The following is an 18,091-nucleotide window of genomic DNA, read 5'->3' on the forward strand; positions in this document are numbered from 1 at the left end:
GGGGAACTCAGCTGGACCCCAACTGCTATTCAAACCCCATCAGATGGAAACCCGTCATACCCAGAGGGGCTCCGTCTGTAAGTTCTGCTGGTCTGTAACCCTGGTGTTGAGCAGAAGCGAATTATGGGAGCTCTGCCTTTTCCACAGAAGGCAGAGCTCAGGGCTTCAGCTGGGCCCACTCTACCCCTTCCGCTGTAACCACGTGACCGCTATACCAAATGACTCTGAGAATGTCACCGGCAAGCGGTGCTCAGCTGACCGGGAGCGGGTGGAGCATCTTCTGAAGCCGGGAGGGCCTCTCCAGCGCTGCCCTCCTGCTCCTAGGCCTGTGCCCTCGCTGTCGCTTTGTGAACTGGCACCTTGACCTTGTCCAATTCACACGACCATCCGACGGCCTCCCCCGCGGCTGATCCACACCAAGGCCCGGCACGTCTCATCCCCAGGCGGAGCCGCCCCTGACCCTTCTCACACAAGCACGCACGGCTGAGGAGGGCCCTGCGCCTAGCTGCTGCGTTCATAAAAATAACACGCTCCCACAAAACTCCAAATCACCACCAGTACGTTTATTTGAGGGAGACGAGGTCAAATCTTGCCGGGAGCTTTTAAACCAAATAGCATGAGAAACACTGGCCTGCCTAACTTCTGGGTGTTCACAACGGCGCAGGGAACCAGATCCCGCACGCAAAGCCTCACCACGAAACCGACGAGCATCTGCTGAGGGAGACGCGTTCGGAGCAGTCACATGATTGCCCGTTCAGAGGGTGCTGCCTTCGTGCCAGAGAAGTACTGTTGGAAACACGAAGGCAGCACCTAGCAAGAGCTTCCCAGCACAGGCCTGGACACGATGGTGGCCTCGTGCAAGGGGATCATGCCCTATTTACAAAGCAGGAGAGCGGTGCTCCCAGCTGAGCTGCAGGACGACGGCTGGGGCTGACGTGGGTATGAGTGGGGGGTGGGGGTGGGATCTGACCCCATGAGCCTTTCCCATCCTTCCTGGGCTTCCACGAGCCATTCTCTGGCCCCTTGCACAGGGCAGACTCGGCAAATCTGTGAAGGAAGGGGCTTCTGCCCCAATTCCCTAGCCCCACCCCACCTTCCCCAGGTCTAACAGGAACCCACCCACTGGAGTGCAGCCTCCCCCCCCAACCCCCACTTCTGGACAGACACACGGCAAATATGGAAACCGAAGCCCTGCTGGCCAGAGCACATCTAGGTGCTGCTGGGATGGACGCATGAGAAGGGTGCCCAAGGTGGTCAGGCCCCCCCTACGGTGGCCAGGCCGAGACGCTGTGGGTTTTTCAGGGGATTCAGGTTACTCCAGGGCAAAGCACGATCCTGATGACACCCGGCGGAAAAGCAAGCTGGAGCCGCGGAAAAGCTGGCCCTGGATTGGAAGGAATGGGCAGGTCAGTGAACGGGGAGGCTATGCTTCTCGTCCTGCCCCAGAGCAAGGCCAGCATGAGGCAAAGGAGGGGCCAGCTGCTCAGAGACCCCAGGGTCAGAGGTGGAGGGCACAGGCTGGCAGTCCTAGAGGGCAAGGTCAGAATATGCCCTGTACTGAAGCACAAGGGAGTGATTCGCTTCCCGTCACAGGGCGTCCAGCGTCACTGGACCCAAAGAGGAGACTCATCCCCCTTCTGGCTTCAGAGACTTCTGGGACTCCCTGATGCCCATGGGATGTGATGCACGTAGACCTGACTGGAGCCGCTGGGAAGAATGGGGTCTGCCTCTTGCTCCCCTTGCTTCCCTCCCACCCGTTCTCTTCTCAGCCCTGAAGCCTGTCAGTGTGCTGGTTTTACTTTGAGGCAAACCAAGGCTAGGCAAAGGCAAGGATCTGCCCTGGGCCAGATGCCTGGATCTGTGACCTCTGGGCCCAGGAGCTCCAAGCCAGCAGGAGGGTGCGTGGGCAGAGAACACGAAATCCTGAGAGTGGCACCCTCGCCACATGGCCCAGCTCAAGTCTCAGGCTCTCCTGGGCATCGGGATGTCTGGCAGAAGGGAGGGGTAGGCCTTGGACACAGCGGCCACTGTGTTTTCAGCCTTGCTACTCAAGGGCTAAGATCTTGGGGTTCACCACCTACTCCATGGGCTCCCTCCAAGTCCTCCTTTAAGAGTCTTTGAGAGTTGAAGAAGGAGACTGTGTCTACTATAAAACCTGTAAGTAAATTCAGATCTAGCAACCTCAAATCCTTTCTAAATAAAGTGAAAATTTAATGAAAATGCCTTTATCCTCCCTATGACAACACTGGATCCCAGGACAATCCCTCACCTTTCACACAATGTAAAGCCCACAAAACCATTTCGCCTGATTGCTGTGGGGGAAGAGTGGGGGGGGGGAACCTCTTCTGTTGGGAGCCTGCTTACCTGCACGCTCAGGTACTTCCAGCAGTGGATCCAAGACTTGAACACAGGAGAGTACGGGGGGAGCCCGGCCTGCAGCCTGCCCAGGAAGGAGGGCACGTTAGACCCCTGAACAACGGGAAATGGCTCGGCCAAGTTTGAAAAGGAGATCTCAAGGAATGACTTGGAGTTGCACCCACCCACATACTAAACCATGGATGCAGAACAGCGGGGCGCGGTGAATCCCAGAGGGTACCTGGCGGGCGGCGGGGGTGGCAGACCAGGCGGGAGAAGGCAGAGTTTGGACAGGCTGAGCTGGACCCCCCACGCCCACAGCCCTGGCAGGGTGCCTGGGGGAGGGGTGCACGCCTACCCGCAGTTGTTCACAGCCATGAGGTCACCAACCAGCAGGAAGGGGTAGGTCAGCATGCTCACTGCAATCTGAAACCCAGGGAGACCTGAGTGGCAGTGAGCCCCACCCCCACTGGTCCCGACTCCGTGCCAACACCCTACACCCAGGCCTGCCTCCAGCCAACGCTAGAGCTGGCCTCCTAAGCCCCACCCAGGCCCACAGGGCAGCGGAAAGGGCAGCTGGCTGAGCCGCGGGCTTGACTTACCCCCATCACAAATTTGGTATAACTCCGGATGGCCAGGGCCTGGCTGAACTGGAGACAGAAAGGAAGACCAGTTTGCTACAGGTACCTCGGGCTGCCCTTCAGATAGGCACCCCTGCCCCAAGCTGCCTGGTCCGTGGCCTCCCAACCTCACCCCCTACGCTGGCCTCATACACCCTTTGGGCTCGGTTCCCCTCACACTGCTGCATATACTGCGTTCCCTTTCAGGGCCCGCCAGTGGCTTCTGTTGCCTTGGAGCCAGAGCCAAGAGAAGCCCTGGGAGGCAGAAGTTGACTTCTGAGACCCAGCCAGGGATGGTGAGGAACAGAGATCACTGGCTGCTGGCCTGTGTGCCCCACCGAGCTGTGAGTTCCAAGGGTCTGGCCTGTCTGCCTAGATCAGTGTCCAGGGGCTTGGCACAGGGTCGGGGGTCAGTAAATGCTTACTAACTGAAAAGCCGGACACCCATGCCAACTCCCCAGACACAGAATCCTGGTCCTGCAGCAAAAGGTGAGAGGCAACTCTAAACTTACTGCCACCCCCTACCTCACCAAGCTCTCACCCCCCTCGGACCCCCAGCATCTGCATTCTACTTTGCCCAGAAAAGAGCCCCTCGCTAGGAAGGGGGAGCTCCCTGTCCTGCGGCTTCCTGTGCCATGGCCATCCTAGCAGGTGGGTACCCTGTAACCTTGGATGGAGGCTTGCTTAGCCCTCTGCGTGAATGGCAACCTCGTCTTAGCCTTTGGGCCACACACAGAAGAGCACCTGAAAACCCCCTCCTGTAAAGCTGGAGAAAGCCAATCAGCTGTGGGACCCCCACCCCCACGTCCCAGCCTTGTTGTATATGTGAAGAAAGGGCAGGGCCTTGGGTATGTGCGAGCTGGTCTCTAAGGAACCACTTAAATTTGCTTACATTGAAAGGCCAATAGGACTCACCTACCCAAGTCAAATGGCCAGACCCGATTTCCCTCTGAGCAGAGGCTCTCAGCTGGGGTGGGACGTTCTTCACCATACAGACACATGCCCAGACACACACGACCCCCGAGTTGCCATTCTGGGGCCCGGACACAGACGCAGGCAGACTATGAACCCCCACCCACCCCATGAGGTGATTCTGACAGACAGGTCCCCAGCCCACCTAGCCTCCTGGGGTTTGCAATTCTGTTAGAATGTCTAGCTACCGGGAATCCCCTGCCCATCACTGCTCCCCAACTCCCTAACCCATCAGGTCCCTAGACACCTTTCTTAAACAAGCACTTTTTAGAAGGACTAACGCCTCCTCGTGCCTGACGCAGCCTGCTGAAGTGCGTGCAGCTCAGGCTCTGCAGACCACTGCTAACAAACAGCGGGGCGCGCCTGCGCGGGGCACTGCCCAGGCGACCTAACAAGCCTCAGGGCGGGGCAAGCGCCATCGGCCCAGCACAGGGAAAGACCTAGTCCCAGCCCTACTGATTCCTAGCCAAGTGCCTCGGGAGAGCCTTCCAATCTCTGGGTCTCAACTTCTTTACCAGTAAAACGGGACATTACACCCACACTGTTCCCTTCACAACTGGGGTGCTGTTGGGATCAAATGTCATCATGTTCACGTAAGGGTTCTGAAAAGCGTAAAACATTAAGCAAAAGTTAAAGGGTTATTAGCTAGGCTGTGTCTGGATTTCCTGAGTCATCGCTGGGTCGCTGCCTTAGATAAGCTGGGGTCTGTTTTATTTCCAAAGCTGCCCAAGGATGGGCATTCCATGAACTCCTCCAGGTCTGGTTACGGATCGTGAATCTCCAATCTTGAGCCCACTCTCCCCAGAGGCAAAGCTGACCCCAGGACAAGAGGTCCTTTTAGGGTGTGCCTGGGTGGCTTAGTCGGTTAAACATCTGATTCTTAACCTCGGCTCAGGCCATGATCTCAGTGATCTAGGAATCAAGCCCCGTGTCAGGCTCTGAGCTCAGTGAGGAGTCTGCTTGGGACTCTTTCTCCTCCTGCCCCTCCCCCAGCTTGTGCTCTATCTCTGAAATAAATAAATCTTAGAAAAAAAGGGGGGGAGGTTCTCTTAGACTGCTTCCCAGAGACCCTCTCTAGTCCTCAGGGCCTGGTGCTAAGGATCTCAGGGTCCTCAGTCTGCCCCAGACCCTGGGAATCAGCAGTACATGGAAAGATTGACAAGTCCTTATTCCAACCAACCTGGGAACCTGGATTCTGGTCGTTTCCCAGCCCCCCTGGGGTGTCACTCACGCTGTCATCCACCAGGTAGGCATTGATGAAGTGGGCCAGCAGGTTACAGCCCCACAAGAAAACCACATCTCCCAGGAGGTGAGGGATTAAGCCACTAAAAAACAAGGTGAGTAAAGATGAGCAGGGGGAGGGAGGGGACCATTTCTTGGGGGCTCCACGCCCAGGAAGGAGGCAGGGATGTTCCAAACTCAAAACGGCAGCATATTCAAAGCACAGCCTCAGGAAAAAAGCCTGCAGGGGCCACAGGGGGCCAGCAGCTATCCACACCAGGAAGGCAGTGTTCTTTTCTCCACAGGGGGTTGTTGCAGGCCACATCTGACGCCACAAATTAGAATACGATCTCACCAGTGGTTTTCAAACCACGGAGGCTAGGCCTCAAGATGTGAATGTTGCTACATCTGGAATTTTCACACGCAGATTATGAAATGCGGTCTACACGTTCACAGTTGTCTCCTGGCCTCTTTACCTAATCCACTCTCACAAAACACTTTGCCTGATGCATCTGTGGTCTTCACCCCTAGAATGTTCCGTTGAAGACATTCCATACAAGCTTCGGCAAGGAAGGCCGACTGTTACTGGGTGGCCTTCAGAAGAAACAGCCCTACAAACTACTACGGAAGGTCCTGACAATATAGGGCTGAGGGCAAAAAGCCAGACTGAGATCAATGGGTCCTGTGTGCTACTGGTGTTTCTTTCCATGTGTTAATTTGCTTGTTTAGATATGGAGCGACTTGGAAAACTCTCCAGAAGGACGGCTATCTCCTGGGAGGGGCGGCAGAGATTTCTGAATCTGTGAAACTCTCATTTCAAAATATGTGAAGAGCTCAAAAGAACATATGCAACACATTTAGGGGATACGGGCAATGAAGAAACCGAAGCTTCAGGAACACCATCTCCAATCTCGACGCCCCCACCTGGGCTCAGACGAACCCTCACACGCGCTCTGGTGCCTTCTCGGTGTCATGAACACATACAGGGGTCACCCGGTCCGCAAGTATGTGAAGAGTGACAGAACCCGACCAGGAGGCATGTGCTGGGTCGGAATCTCTTCACACCCAGGACAAGGACTCTACACAATGAGCGTGAAAACTGCCAGAGGGGGCGCTGTGTCGTTTCAGGGACTGATGTACCCATCATGTAAGCAAATACTTATTCACGTGTATTTGTACATACACATACGTACGCATACACACGGATACATGCGTGCAAGTGCGTGTGTGTACGAACCGAGCCTTGGCAATCCTGGCACTCCCGACACGGAGGACCGGCCAGCGCGTCGCTGTGGGGGGCCGACCTCTGCCCTGCACTAGCTGCCAACTGTGACAACCAAAAGATGTCTCCAGACACTTTGAGTGTCCCCTGGGGGAAACCCCCCCCCCTCAGAACCAGATAGTAGATATGCGCATACACACACGTGCACCTACGTGGTCATTTCCTGGTTAAATGAGACCCTAAACACACACCCCTGACCAACTACAAAACCACAGTGAACGAACAGAGAACCCCATTATCCGGTACGTCACGAACATAAGAGGGTGTCTGCCACTGCCGAGACCTTAACAAGGCGAAAAAAAAAAAAAAGACAGCCGTCGAGCGTGGCTTTGGGGTCTGCTTGGGGCTTGTTCCACCGGGACACGGACTTTTCAGTATAAGCTTTCTGTTTTAACATAAGGTGGGTGTGAGACACCGAGAAGGGCAGGTGTCTGTGGACCTCGGGAGGCAATGGGCCCCCGCCACTGGCTGCCCTGCACAAGGGCAGGCCCAGCAGACAGGTGTCCTGACTTTTTAGAAGCCAGAGATGTGGACTGTTCCATGGAACACCCACCATGTTAAACAGAGTACCCCGGCTCAGGAAGATCGGCCCACTCCCATCCCCAGGGCCAAGGGACAGGGGCTGGCGCACGGGCCAGTCAGTCCATCTCCCCCGTGTGCCGGACAAACAGTACCATGTCTGTGTGAGCCGTGATCTGCAAAAGGCCGAGCAGCTTTGGTCCCGGTAATCCGTGGCTCACACGTGCTGCGGAGCTCTACGGAGCCGGAACATGGCTACGCGGGAGGGCAGGGCCCCGTGGTTAGTCTGCGCCTGGCAGCTACGGCCCAAGAGGTCGAGAACACGTTGGTTAGTAGAGCCACGCCACGTGGCCAGCTGAGGGTACAGAAACTCACGTACACAAAGAATCCCAGCAGCCCCTCCTCTTTGAAAATCTTCCCAATGGAGCTCAGCACACCGCTGTGAAGAAGGAAGACAAGGGTGTGAGGTCGCCCGTCGCCTTGGAGAAACCCAGCCCCTGGTGTGGAGGAGAGCCCACCATGCCTGCTCAGAGCCACCTAGTCCTGGCGGGGATGGGGAGGGGGGATTCTCTGTTACCAGGCAGAACCCAAATAGAGAAGATGAGAGCTCCTGTCTGGGGGTAAGGGGCATTCACACAGTTCAGAGACGGGAAAGCCCTCACCCCAGGACAGAAGCCTAGCGGTTCCCTATTGCTGCTTTCTGTGGATCTGGAATTTGGGAATTAGCCTTCCGGTCTGGGCTACTGCAAAGGCAATGGGCTGCTCTCCTGCCTGGCCCTAGTGTCTCTATCTGAAGTAACCTTCCAGCAGAGAAGGCTGAATGCCCGACAGCGGGACAGCAGGAGGGGTGGTGAGTGGGGACCCACCTGCCCACAGGGCAGAGAAGGAACACGGGGCCCTGTGGGAGACCCTGGAACCAGAGAGCCCAGATGCAGCCTGGGAAAAGGCCCCCGGCCCTCCCCAGCAGAAGCTCAGAGAACAAAGGACGGGCCGGTGCCCTAGGTGTGAAATGCAACAGAGGCTCAAGACCAATCTGTGGGACTTGTGGCCAGTGATGCCAAGTGGCCTGTCTTACACGGGTTCCGCCAAAGCCTAGGTGGCAGGGGAAACCTAAAAGAAAGATGGAGATGGTGGGAGCCAAAGCCCGGCTAGCGCTGCTCCCGAGGCACCCAGCCCTGCCAGGCCCCACAGCCCTTCGTCGTCAACAGTGGCATGGCCCACTGAGGCTCTGAGCCAGATCATCCCCTCCTGGTCCTGTCGACCAACGTCACGTTTCAGTTTGGCAGAATGGGCCCATTTCCCATTAGTGAACCCAAAATGAGGCCAGGGCAGCAGAGTTGCGTGGGGCAGTGGTCCCCCAAGACAGCTGCAGAAAACAACGGAAGCCAGGAACTGAGTCTGGGGAAGGGTCACAGAGACTGTCCTCCTGCCACGTGCCTCTAGGCTCCACCTGCTGTCCTGCACTGAGCTTCAGAGGGGCAGGAAGGGCCTAACTGCCATGGGGGAGGGCTGTGGCCCCATAGCTATGTCCCCACAGCTCCCAGCTCAGGGTCGGGCATGGCAGATGCTGGGTAAGTAAATGGTGAACACCCAAAGGGATGGGCCCACACCCAGAGGGTGGGAAGCCTCTTAGCAGAAAATGAAATGAGCTAAATGGTTAGGGCATAACTAGGGGGTCCAGTCCAAAGGGGCAAAATCCGAGCCAACTCCACTCCCACTCGCCCCCTCTGCAGGGCTGTCGGAATCAGCCAGGGCAGCCCTGAACACGTGATGGAGAGGAGCAAATGCCCCTGCCACATTCTTCTGATGCTAGCACATTAGAACGAGGGCGGAAGAGGGACAGCACCTGACCCCAGCGCGGCCTGTCCTGGCAGACTCTGAGTGGTGACAGGGCCACTCGGGCCAGTCCTGGAAGAATTACCCACCTGTACTTGGCCTCCCGTCCCACAAATTGGACCATGCAGCGCATTGAGATGACTGAGGAAAAAGAAACACACAAGGGTGACACGGTGGCCAAAGCCCATGGCACCCAGCGGAGGGGTGCCCGCTGCCGTGGCCACCGCGCGTGGCCTGTATCAGCGCAGGAGGGGAGGAGGGCCTCGGGGATTCCCTGTCATACCCTGTGACCATGGCATCCCGTTTCTTCTGCCTGGGAAGGGCCCCAGCTCCCTCCGGACAGGACTCCCTGCTGACCGCTCCTCAGTGTGGTTCCAGTGGGAGACCCCCCACCCACCTCTATCTCCTGGTGATCTACCACCGCCCAGCTACAGTCCGCGAGGGATACCCCACAGCTCCAGAAGCAGTCTCCACTGGGGGGGCTCACCATGCAGGGGGTGGGCCAGCATGCGGGACACACACTGCATCATCATCTCGTAGGAGGTCTGGAAGAGAGCAGAGGGTGGGGACTCGGTCTGCCCTCTCTCGGGGAACTGGCACCCAGGGAGAACCACAAGCTCTTGCAGGGGAAAAACTGGGATTCCCACAGCCCCCAGTGGGGTCAGTTGACCTTGGATCACCCCACTTGTCAGCCACCCAATCCCTCGCCCCAGGAGTGCTGCTGAGTCTTGCACTGGGCCCCATGACAGCCAAGAGGCTTTCTGGTATTCCTTCCAGCATCCTTACAGGGCTCCTTCCATGTCCCACCCTAGCCACCCCCCCCCCACAGGGAGCCAAATCCGTGTCTCTCAAGGACCCACCGACTCGGTGGTGAGAAATACTCAGACTCCCGTCCCAGGGCCTCTCCCTCTCCCAACTCCAGACACCCACCTCCTTCACTACTTTCTTCAGAGAAGTCTTCATGTCATCCTTGTTGGAAACCTGCTCGATCTCATCCGGAGGGAAAACCTGAGATACAAAAAACAAAGGAGTGGGGTGCCTGGCTGGCTCCGTCAATACAGCATGCGACTCTCGATCTCAGAGTTGTGAGTTCGAGCTCGAGCCCCACACTGGCGTCAAGCTTACTTAATTAAAAAAACAAAACAAAAGAAAGGGGGGCCAAAAGCAAAGTATAGCTATGCCTCTTAAATGTCACACTTAAGGGACAGGAACCAGCTCCTACTATTTCCCCTGTAGCTGGGTCTACTTCTGGTAACCCCAGGGCTGGAGCCCGGGGCGGGGGAGGGGGGAGCCCCTGCCTGCCTCATGTCACAGTTGTGGGCAAGCGGGAAGTCTATGAGGCAGGACCCTTCCAATCAAGGAGACGCAGTGTTGGACCACCAGGGTTTAGAGCCTGGCTATGGTGCTAGGGTGTAGCCCCGAAAAGGAGAAATGGACTAGGGCACACAGCTGCCTCTGGGGCTGGCAGGGAACTTGGGGGAACCTCAGGCAACTGCTCCTGGCTTCACCCCAGGCTCACCTTCTTCATACTGCCCCGGGTCACCGTGGAGAGGGCGTTGGACATCAGTCGGGGGCTCAGACCTCGGAAGAGCCCTATCTTCCCATCCACCTGCACGATGTACTTGGCTATAAGAAAACAGGGGGGGCCGTGTCACGCCCGGCCCAGACATACCCACTCTGGGTCACATTCACACCCAGACCAGATGCGGCCTGTCCCTCAGCCACAGAAGGAGCGGCTATCTATCCAAAACTCCAGAAGCAATCGGGCCCCAACCCCGAAGTATTTCTTTTTATTTTCGACCAACAAATTCACATATTTTAACTGAAGAAATACTCGGCAAGCTCGGCTACAGTTCTTCAACTCAGCAACTTCAGTGCTACAGCCCAGAAACCAATTTTGCTGCTTTAAAAAATGTTTCTCTTGGGGTGCCTGGCTGGCTCGGCCAGAGGAGCATTCAACGCTTGATCTCGGGGTTGCGTGTTCAAGCCCCACGCTGGAAAAATGAATTAATTTAAAAAAAAAAACCAAAACGTTTTCCTTGGGGGCAAGAAAAGAAGGAAAAGGCAGAGAGTGCCCACAGGCAATGATGATGAAGTCTGCAACCTAAGGGAGGAAAAAAGGGACAAAGGAAGGAAGACTCAAGAGCATCCTCTGAGCACACGGAGAGGGCCATCCTCATCCTGTCACTGTGCCGCACCCAGGCCCCCAGCTGGTACCCATTAGCATTTACGAATGGGGGGAGCAACAGACCTAGTGGAAAAGTAACCGAAACAGGCACCAGTGAACTATTCCACAGAAAAAACATAAGCGGTCAGGGAAGCTAGACCCTACCTGAGTGTTTTTTTTCTTTTTCTTTTTAAGATTTATTTATTTGAGACAGAGAGAGAGAGAGGGAGAGTGCACGCCAGCGTGCACACACGTGTGCATGTGAGGTGGGGCAGAGAGGGAGGGAGGGAGAGAATCTCAAGGACTCAGCACAGAGCGTGATGCGGGGCTCCAATTCAGGACCCTGAGACCATGACCTGAGCCAAAACCAAGTCAGAGGCTTAACCAACTGAGCCACCCAGGCACCTCTAAAGATTTTATTTTTTCAAGTAACCTCTATACCCAATGTGTGGCTTGAACTTATAACCCCAAGATCAAGAGTCACATGCTCGACCGACTGAGCCAGCCAGGCGCTCCAACGTTCCATTATTTTAATATAAACTTTTAAACTATGTTCAAAAAGGTGATGTATTCTTATAAACCTGCATCCCTAGAAGCCAGAACTTTCTCAGACACTGTGCTGCCCTTCCAGACCCAACTTCAGCTCCTTAGCACCACGCAGTGGCAGGAACCAGCAATAGTGCCTTTCTCTCTACTGCACCACGTCTGCCAACCCAGCGAATTCAATGTCACTGCTAAAACAGCCTTCAGCGGGGCCTGAGAGCACCTGATCCCTGCGTATCTGGTTTTCTGAGATGCGGGTGGGGCTGGAAAGAGAGGAATAGGAGGGGACCGGACACTGTGGGTGACGTGGCAGGGTGCCCTGCTTCACAGAGTGAACAGGTAGGAGAAAGGTTTATTTTGGGGGAGGGGAGCTCCAGGCAGCACGAGAGGCAGGCAGGATAAAGCCTCAGTGTGATCTCGAGTGCGTCACTTAGCCTCCTTCTATCCAATCTGCCCACCAGTAAAAAAGGAGTAAGGACTGGGCGCCTGGGTGGCTCAGTCGGTTAAGCAACTGGCTTCGGCTCAGGGTCCTGGGATTGAGCCCCACATCGGGCTCCCTGCCCAGCAGGGAGTCTGCTTCTCCTGCTCCTTCTGCTGTTTCCCCCTCTTGTGCTCTCTGGCTATCTCGCTCTCTGTCAAATAAATAAATAAACTCTAAAAAAAAAAAGGAGTAAAGGACCCCTATTTCTCCTATCTCAGAGGTGATTTATGAGTAAGTGAGAGCAGAGAAAGGTACAGAAAAATCCCTCCGGGGGCCTCTGGGGGCCCAAAGGGCCCCACAGCCAGCCAGGGGCTCTGTTATTCCATGGTTTCTCTGCAGTCCCTGGAAAACTCTCCAGGAAGTTCATTCTGTTACACCAAAGAATGTCATGACAGCTGTGGCACTTTTCATCATGACCGGGAGAGGAATAGATGTTGTCTAGACACTAGACAGACAGCTGAGCCCCCTCGCTCAAGTGAAAGCAGGCAGGGTTATCCAGAACTGCCCAACAGCCATCTGTTTACATCTGGACTGAAATGACGTTTATATACAGGGCGTGACCAGGAGCCCCTCAGAACTCTGCTCATCTCTGCAAGAGGCAAGATGTGGGTCAAGACCCTTTCACCCTGAGTCCTTTCGGGAAGGACTGTGTGACATGAGGAGAGTCAGGCTGGGTTCTAACCCGGGGTCGCTCATATGGCCAGAGCACGCACAGAAGCCACAATGGAGGGCCTGGCAGCCCGCCACTCCAGCTTCCCACAAACCCAGCGCTAACTTTGTACACTGGCTTCACTGTGCGATGGTCAGGGTACCTGCCTACTTCTGTGACCTCTCCCTCCCCTTCACAGACCATATCTAAATAAAACCAAACATGAACATATTTCTCCACAAAATGACAGGTTCGGCCTGGCCCTGGGCTACTCAACGTCACAGTGGCAAAAATGGAAGAGAAACATGACGTCAGATTCTGCCAAGAGTGTGTGGAATTAAAAAAAAAAAAAAAAGTGACAGGAAGCAAAGCCCCAGGTTATCTGGCAGAAAGATTTTCAGAGAACATTCTGGACTGCCCAAATAGGTATGAAGAGCAGAAGTGGTGGGGGAAGCCTGAGGGGGATCAGCCCGGCTGTGAACATGAACAGCAAGGGCACACTTAAAGAAGTCCAGTGAGGGCGGGCCCTGGGAGAAAGACACTGACTGTGGACCGGAATGGCCTGAGCCAGCCGGCGCCGGGGGGCCTGGAGATGAGCAGTAAGAGGCAGCCAGGTGGGCTCAGGGGTCATCGGGCAAGCTCCCCTGGGGCGGGCTTCTGGGGAGAGACCCCCCTGCCAGTAGGGGCTGGGGGGTGCTTGCATGAAGGGCCTGGACGAAGCAGCTGCCACGACTTTGCAGACTAGGAGCTCGGGGCCAGCGAAGCGGTCTGCCGAGCTCGAGTGGCCGCTCAGGGCCGGAGGTGAAGCGCCACGCCCCCGGGGCTGGCTGCTCTGTACCCAGTGCGAGGAGAGCAGGGCCCACCGCCTCGGGAACGCAGGGGAAAGAGGGAAGGAGAAGAACCCAGGAAGCTGCCAAAAGAGGCCTGCTGCTGGAGAAAAAGGAAGGCAGAAACACTGGTAACGGGGCCAGACTGCTCAGAGCAAACTCCCCGGACCCCCGCTTCCAGGCACAGCTTGGGGCGGCAGGGATGACAGGGGCCAGCATCTGGGAACCGCAGGCGGCAGAGCTGGATCAAAGCTGTCTTGTTCACCTGCTCCGGCCCCCGCAACCCCCACTGCCTCTGGTCACCCTTTGATCCCCTCCTCCCAGCCGGGCCGGTCGGACACTGGGTGCCACGCTGCCCTGCGTGTTCCCCGGGGCTGGCTGGGCCTGCTCCCCAGCTGACGCTCCTTTTTTGTCCGTGTGGCCTTTCTGCCTGGGAAGCGGACTCACCATAGGTGAAGAAGCTCGGCAGATAGAGGACCTTCCTCCCCAGCACGTTGGTCCCAACGGTGGGGGGCATCGGCTCATGACCCACCTTCAGAAGCAACAGATACAAAAGGAGGTCAGATTCTCTGGTGACCCAGCTCCCGGTGCTCAGGCCCCCAGGCCTTCGCCTCTTCCCGCAAATTCCGACGTTGCTTCTGTTCGGTGTTCAGCAAGACGTGCCAGAAATGTCATCCAAGTCACCCTGCCCCCCACATTCTCACCTTCAAATTCCAGGCATTTCCAGTGCGGAAACCCCCCTTTTTATGTACTTCGAACCCTGCGCTCACCTCAGAATAAATCTCAGGTAATTCCCATCTCTGGACTAAAATTTCAGTCCAATCTCAATCCCAAATGCGCCAACACCCAAACACATCACCCCCACCTCTCAGTCCCAAACTTCAGACAGCTCAGCTCCAAGTAACCCACCCCACAGTGCACCCCACACTCAAGCTCCTTCCTGCAGCCACTGCAGAGGCCAACAGACCTGGCCCTCCCGGGCAGAGCAAACTGTTACCTCCAGTCCCGGTTGCTCCGCAAGCAATCCCTCATCCGTGTTCTAATCTCGATCACTTCGTATCCCTGTGACAGAAGGACCCCTCATTTCTGTCGGGCTATCGTAATTCCTGCTGTGTAGACACTGGTTATAATTACAGTACCCCTTAAACTCATGGGGAAGGGGTGAGGCCACAGCCACCCACACCCCTTTGAAGAGCGGAGGCGTCACTCCTGAGGAGTGAGGCCATTTATTATGCTGCCAACTGACGAGGAGAGTCTCTCCGTCGCCCGGCAGGAGGCAAGGTCTCTAGGGGACCAGCACCTAAGTGGGGTGCGAGAAGTCCCCCTCCTGGGCAGGGGGCCAGGACACAAGCCCTGTCCCTCAAAGGAAGCCAGCCAAGCCCCTGGACCAGAGCAGCTCCTTTGGGATGTAGGAGGGAGCAGAAATGGCAGGGCTGGGAAGCTCTGCCTTAAAAACTGGACTAGGTATGCTTCTGCCGTTTCCCTGGTCCAATTTCCTCTCTTCTTCGCCTTAGTCAAGTGTTTTTGAAAGTTCTGGCTGTCCTTTGTGGATGTGATTTGAGCTACACGACAGATCACTGACTGTAAACAAAGCCACCTTCTATTAAAAAAAAACAACAAAAAACATTCTAGCCCAGGGGAGTTGAAGGAAAGGGATGAGCCAGCAGACCGGAGCTGTTAGCCCTCCCCCTCTAGACCTTTCCCCTTCTCGGATAAATGCTCGAAGGTTCTGACTTAAGTTTTGATTTTGTTCCCTTCTATAGTCGGTATTCTCTTTACACCCTCATCTCCAAGTCTGAGCTACTAACGTTCTGTTGCCGTCTCAGTCTAGCCACAATTTGGGAGTCCTAGCGATTCCACCTGCACCTTTAAATCTGTTGTGTCCCTTCACCCCAGGGCCCCCAAATCTATTGAGTCTATTTTTTTTTTAACTTCCACCTGGGGTTATCAAAGGCACATATCCCAGCCCCATTCCCCTCATCCTCAAGTTTCCCTTATTTGTGCCCAAGTCACATGCACCCTATCCCCAAATCTGTTAACTCCGTCCTCCCCACAGCCAGAGCTGTGGCTCCGCCTCAAACACTGGCCAAGCCAGTTCATCACCCTCAAATCTCCAACTCCTGAAACTTGACTCGGAAGGACCTCGATCGGAGGCCCCCACATTCTTGTTCACTCGATCTAGCCAACCCCCAAATCTGCCACTCCAATCCTGCCACCTGCCCCCCAAACCGGAGCTGCCTTTTTGCCAACTATGGGGACTCCCAAGCTGTACGTATGAAGATTTCACCCTAAAACATGTTACACTCAGCACCAGCTGGGTTCAGATCAGACAGACTACCTCTGTCACCCATCCTCACCCACCCAGTTCTTTTCACCCTTTAGTCTTCCTCGTTCCCAATTCCCTCTTCAAATTACTCGTGTTTCAATTCTCTTCTCAAACCTATACACCAAATCCACCATGAAGCCGCTTCTCATTTGTTCACATGAAACCCCCCTCCCCGCTCCCGCCAATTCCTTATGCACTCCAGCATCCTCTACCCACAGACCCTCCTATCTGCCACCCTAAAAACCCTGCCCTCACCCAATCTCTCTCCATCAGATGAAAAAAAACTCAGCTCCTGGTACCCTTATTTCTCAGGTAGCATCTGTTCCAAAGCCCCCCCTTCCCTCCCAAACCTGTAATCTCTACTGCTGCAAATACAACCCTAATTCCCTAAGTAAAGCAGCCCTCACTCCCAAATTATAACCAAATGGCAGTCTCAATCTCAGTCACCGTTAGATGCCGGTCAGGCACCCTCATGTCCCTGACTCAATCTCCTCACTCCTTGTCATATTCCCGGTCACACCTAAAAATCGACTGCCCCGTTCCTCAGACCCCAGATTTCAGCTGCTCCCAGGCCAACTCTATCTCCCACTCGCTCGGCCCAGTTATAGAGACAGTAGTAAGTCTGGCGCCCATTTGCTTCAACTCAAACCTCAAATCTTGGTTGGCCTCCATGTCAATTTTCACCCCCCAACCCCCCTCCTCACTGGAAAATTCTAGGCGAAATCTTCAGTTATCAGTCCAGGCTGGAACCACCCCCATCTAAACAGTGCCCATCTCAGTCTCGTCCACCCAATTCTGCCAAATGCACTCCTTCCACCCGGCCTCCTTCCAGCTCCATCTCTCCCTTTCTCAAGCAGCCCACTTCATCTGCAAGGCCTTCTGGCCACCACCATATATACCAAGTGCCCCTGCACGGCTCCATTCCAGAGTCATCCCTACCTTGGTCTCAGTTTCTGCCAGCCTCTACCTATTCTGCCTCCATGTCCCAACTGCCCCTTCTGCCCAATTCCAACACTCCATAACCTATACCCCCAAACAAGGACTGCGAGTCCCATCTCCCGACCCCAACTGTGACTTTCATTTTCTCTTCCAAATGCGTCATCCCTTTCCCTCTAAAAGCCTCCTCCTTCTCGGTCCCCTCTCCAGACAAATCGCCATCACACTCCTCCTCCACTGCGTCGCCCTGTTCCCCTCCCTCAAAACGCGTCACCCTGCCCCCTCCTCCCACCAAATCTGTCGTCGCCATCAAATCCAGAGCCCCCTTCTCCTGCAAACGCATAGCTCTCCCCTGCTAAATCCTTTGCCTTCGCCCTCTTCCACCAAATTCCCCCAGCATTAAATCCACTGTCTCCTCCCTCCCCCGCCTCCCCCGAGTCTGATGCCCTTTCTTCTCTCCTAATTTTTCGGCCCTGGCCTCCAGCCCTTTGTCCCCTCAAACAGCTTTAAATCCATCTCTAGCAAATCCAGAGCTCTTGCTACCCCCCCCCTTTAAATATGTGCCCTCCATCTAATACGCTGATTTGGCCCCCAATCCTCCTCCCCGCCCATTCGCCAAAACTTCCTGCCCCTCCCCCATTCTGTTGCTTCTTTACTCGCCCTTTAAATGCTGCCCCTTCCCTCCTCTTCCAAGTTCATCGCCTCCCTTCCTTCATCCTCCAAACCCCTCTCTCTATTCCTTCGACCCCTCCCCTGCACCCACCAAATTCCTTGTTCCTTCCATCCTCTCCCAAATCTGTCGCTTCTACCCCTTCGTCCCCTTTCCTTCACTCCCAAACCCCTCAACGCTTCCTTCCTCCCCCACTCCTTCAGCTCACCAAACCTGCCGTCCACGCCCCTATCCCCAAATCCGTCGCCAATGACTCTCTGCCCCCATCCTCTTCCAGATCCCAGCCTGTCACCTTCACAACAGCCCCCACCTCCCTGCGGCGCCCAGGCCCCCCACCTGGATAAGCAGCTTCACGTAGAGTAGCGGGTGGCTGAGCGCCGTCACGCCCGCGCCCAGCGCCACGAAAAGAGCCTCGGTGGTCGGGGCGTTGTCCCCGGAGCCCAGGCCCCCGGACGCGCCGTCCATCCTGCGGGCGGAGGGCTGTGCCGCAGGCCGAGGGTGGCGCGGGTGCGCACGGTGCGCGGGCGGCGGATCGCGAGCCCGAGCCTCGACCCCCGCCGCCGCTCCGCCGCGAGCTCCAGCTCCTGCTCCGGCTCCCGCCATCCCCGCGGCACCGCCGCGAGCACAGGGCGCCACTTCCGGGTCCGAAGCCCCCATGGCGCCGGGCGGCGAGGTCACTCCCCATCA

General features: G+C 56.0%; 1 protein-coding gene across 2 annotated transcripts; it reads right to left on the bottom strand.

The window, feature by feature from the left end:
- Positions 1–542: 542 nt before the first annotated feature.
- MTCH1 (mitochondrial carrier 1) lies at positions 543–18,085 on the bottom strand. 2 transcript variants are annotated; one of them, XM_034660647.1, is made up of 12 exons: positions 17,741–18,085; positions 13,920–14,004; positions 10,325–10,431; positions 9,736–9,813; positions 9,293–9,350; positions 8,895–8,946; positions 7,349–7,408; positions 5,128–5,272; positions 2,958–3,005; positions 2,714–2,781; positions 2,365–2,440; positions 543–1,384 (listed from the first exon to the last, which is right to left on the bottom strand). In XM_034660647.1, exons 1-12 carry the CDS (start codon positions 18,059–18,061, stop codon positions 1,313–1,315), a joined length of 1,170 nt encoding a protein of 389 aa, XP_034516538.1. In that variant the 5' UTR covers positions 18,062–18,085; the 3' UTR covers positions 543–1,312. The 2 variants fall into 2 exon arrangements, with proteins under 2 accessions (XP_034516538.1, XP_034516539.1); XM_034660648.1 differs by having other exon boundaries at positions 5,179–5,272; positions 17,741–18,061.
- Between the last annotated feature and the right edge of the window lie 6 nt (positions 18,086–18,091).

Source organism: Ailuropoda melanoleuca, chromosome 5 (assembly GCF_002007445.2).
Source record: "Ailuropoda melanoleuca isolate Jingjing chromosome 5, ASM200744v2, whole genome shotgun sequence".
NCBI classification, from domain to species: domain Eukaryota; kingdom Metazoa; phylum Chordata; class Mammalia; order Carnivora; family Ursidae; genus Ailuropoda; species Ailuropoda melanoleuca.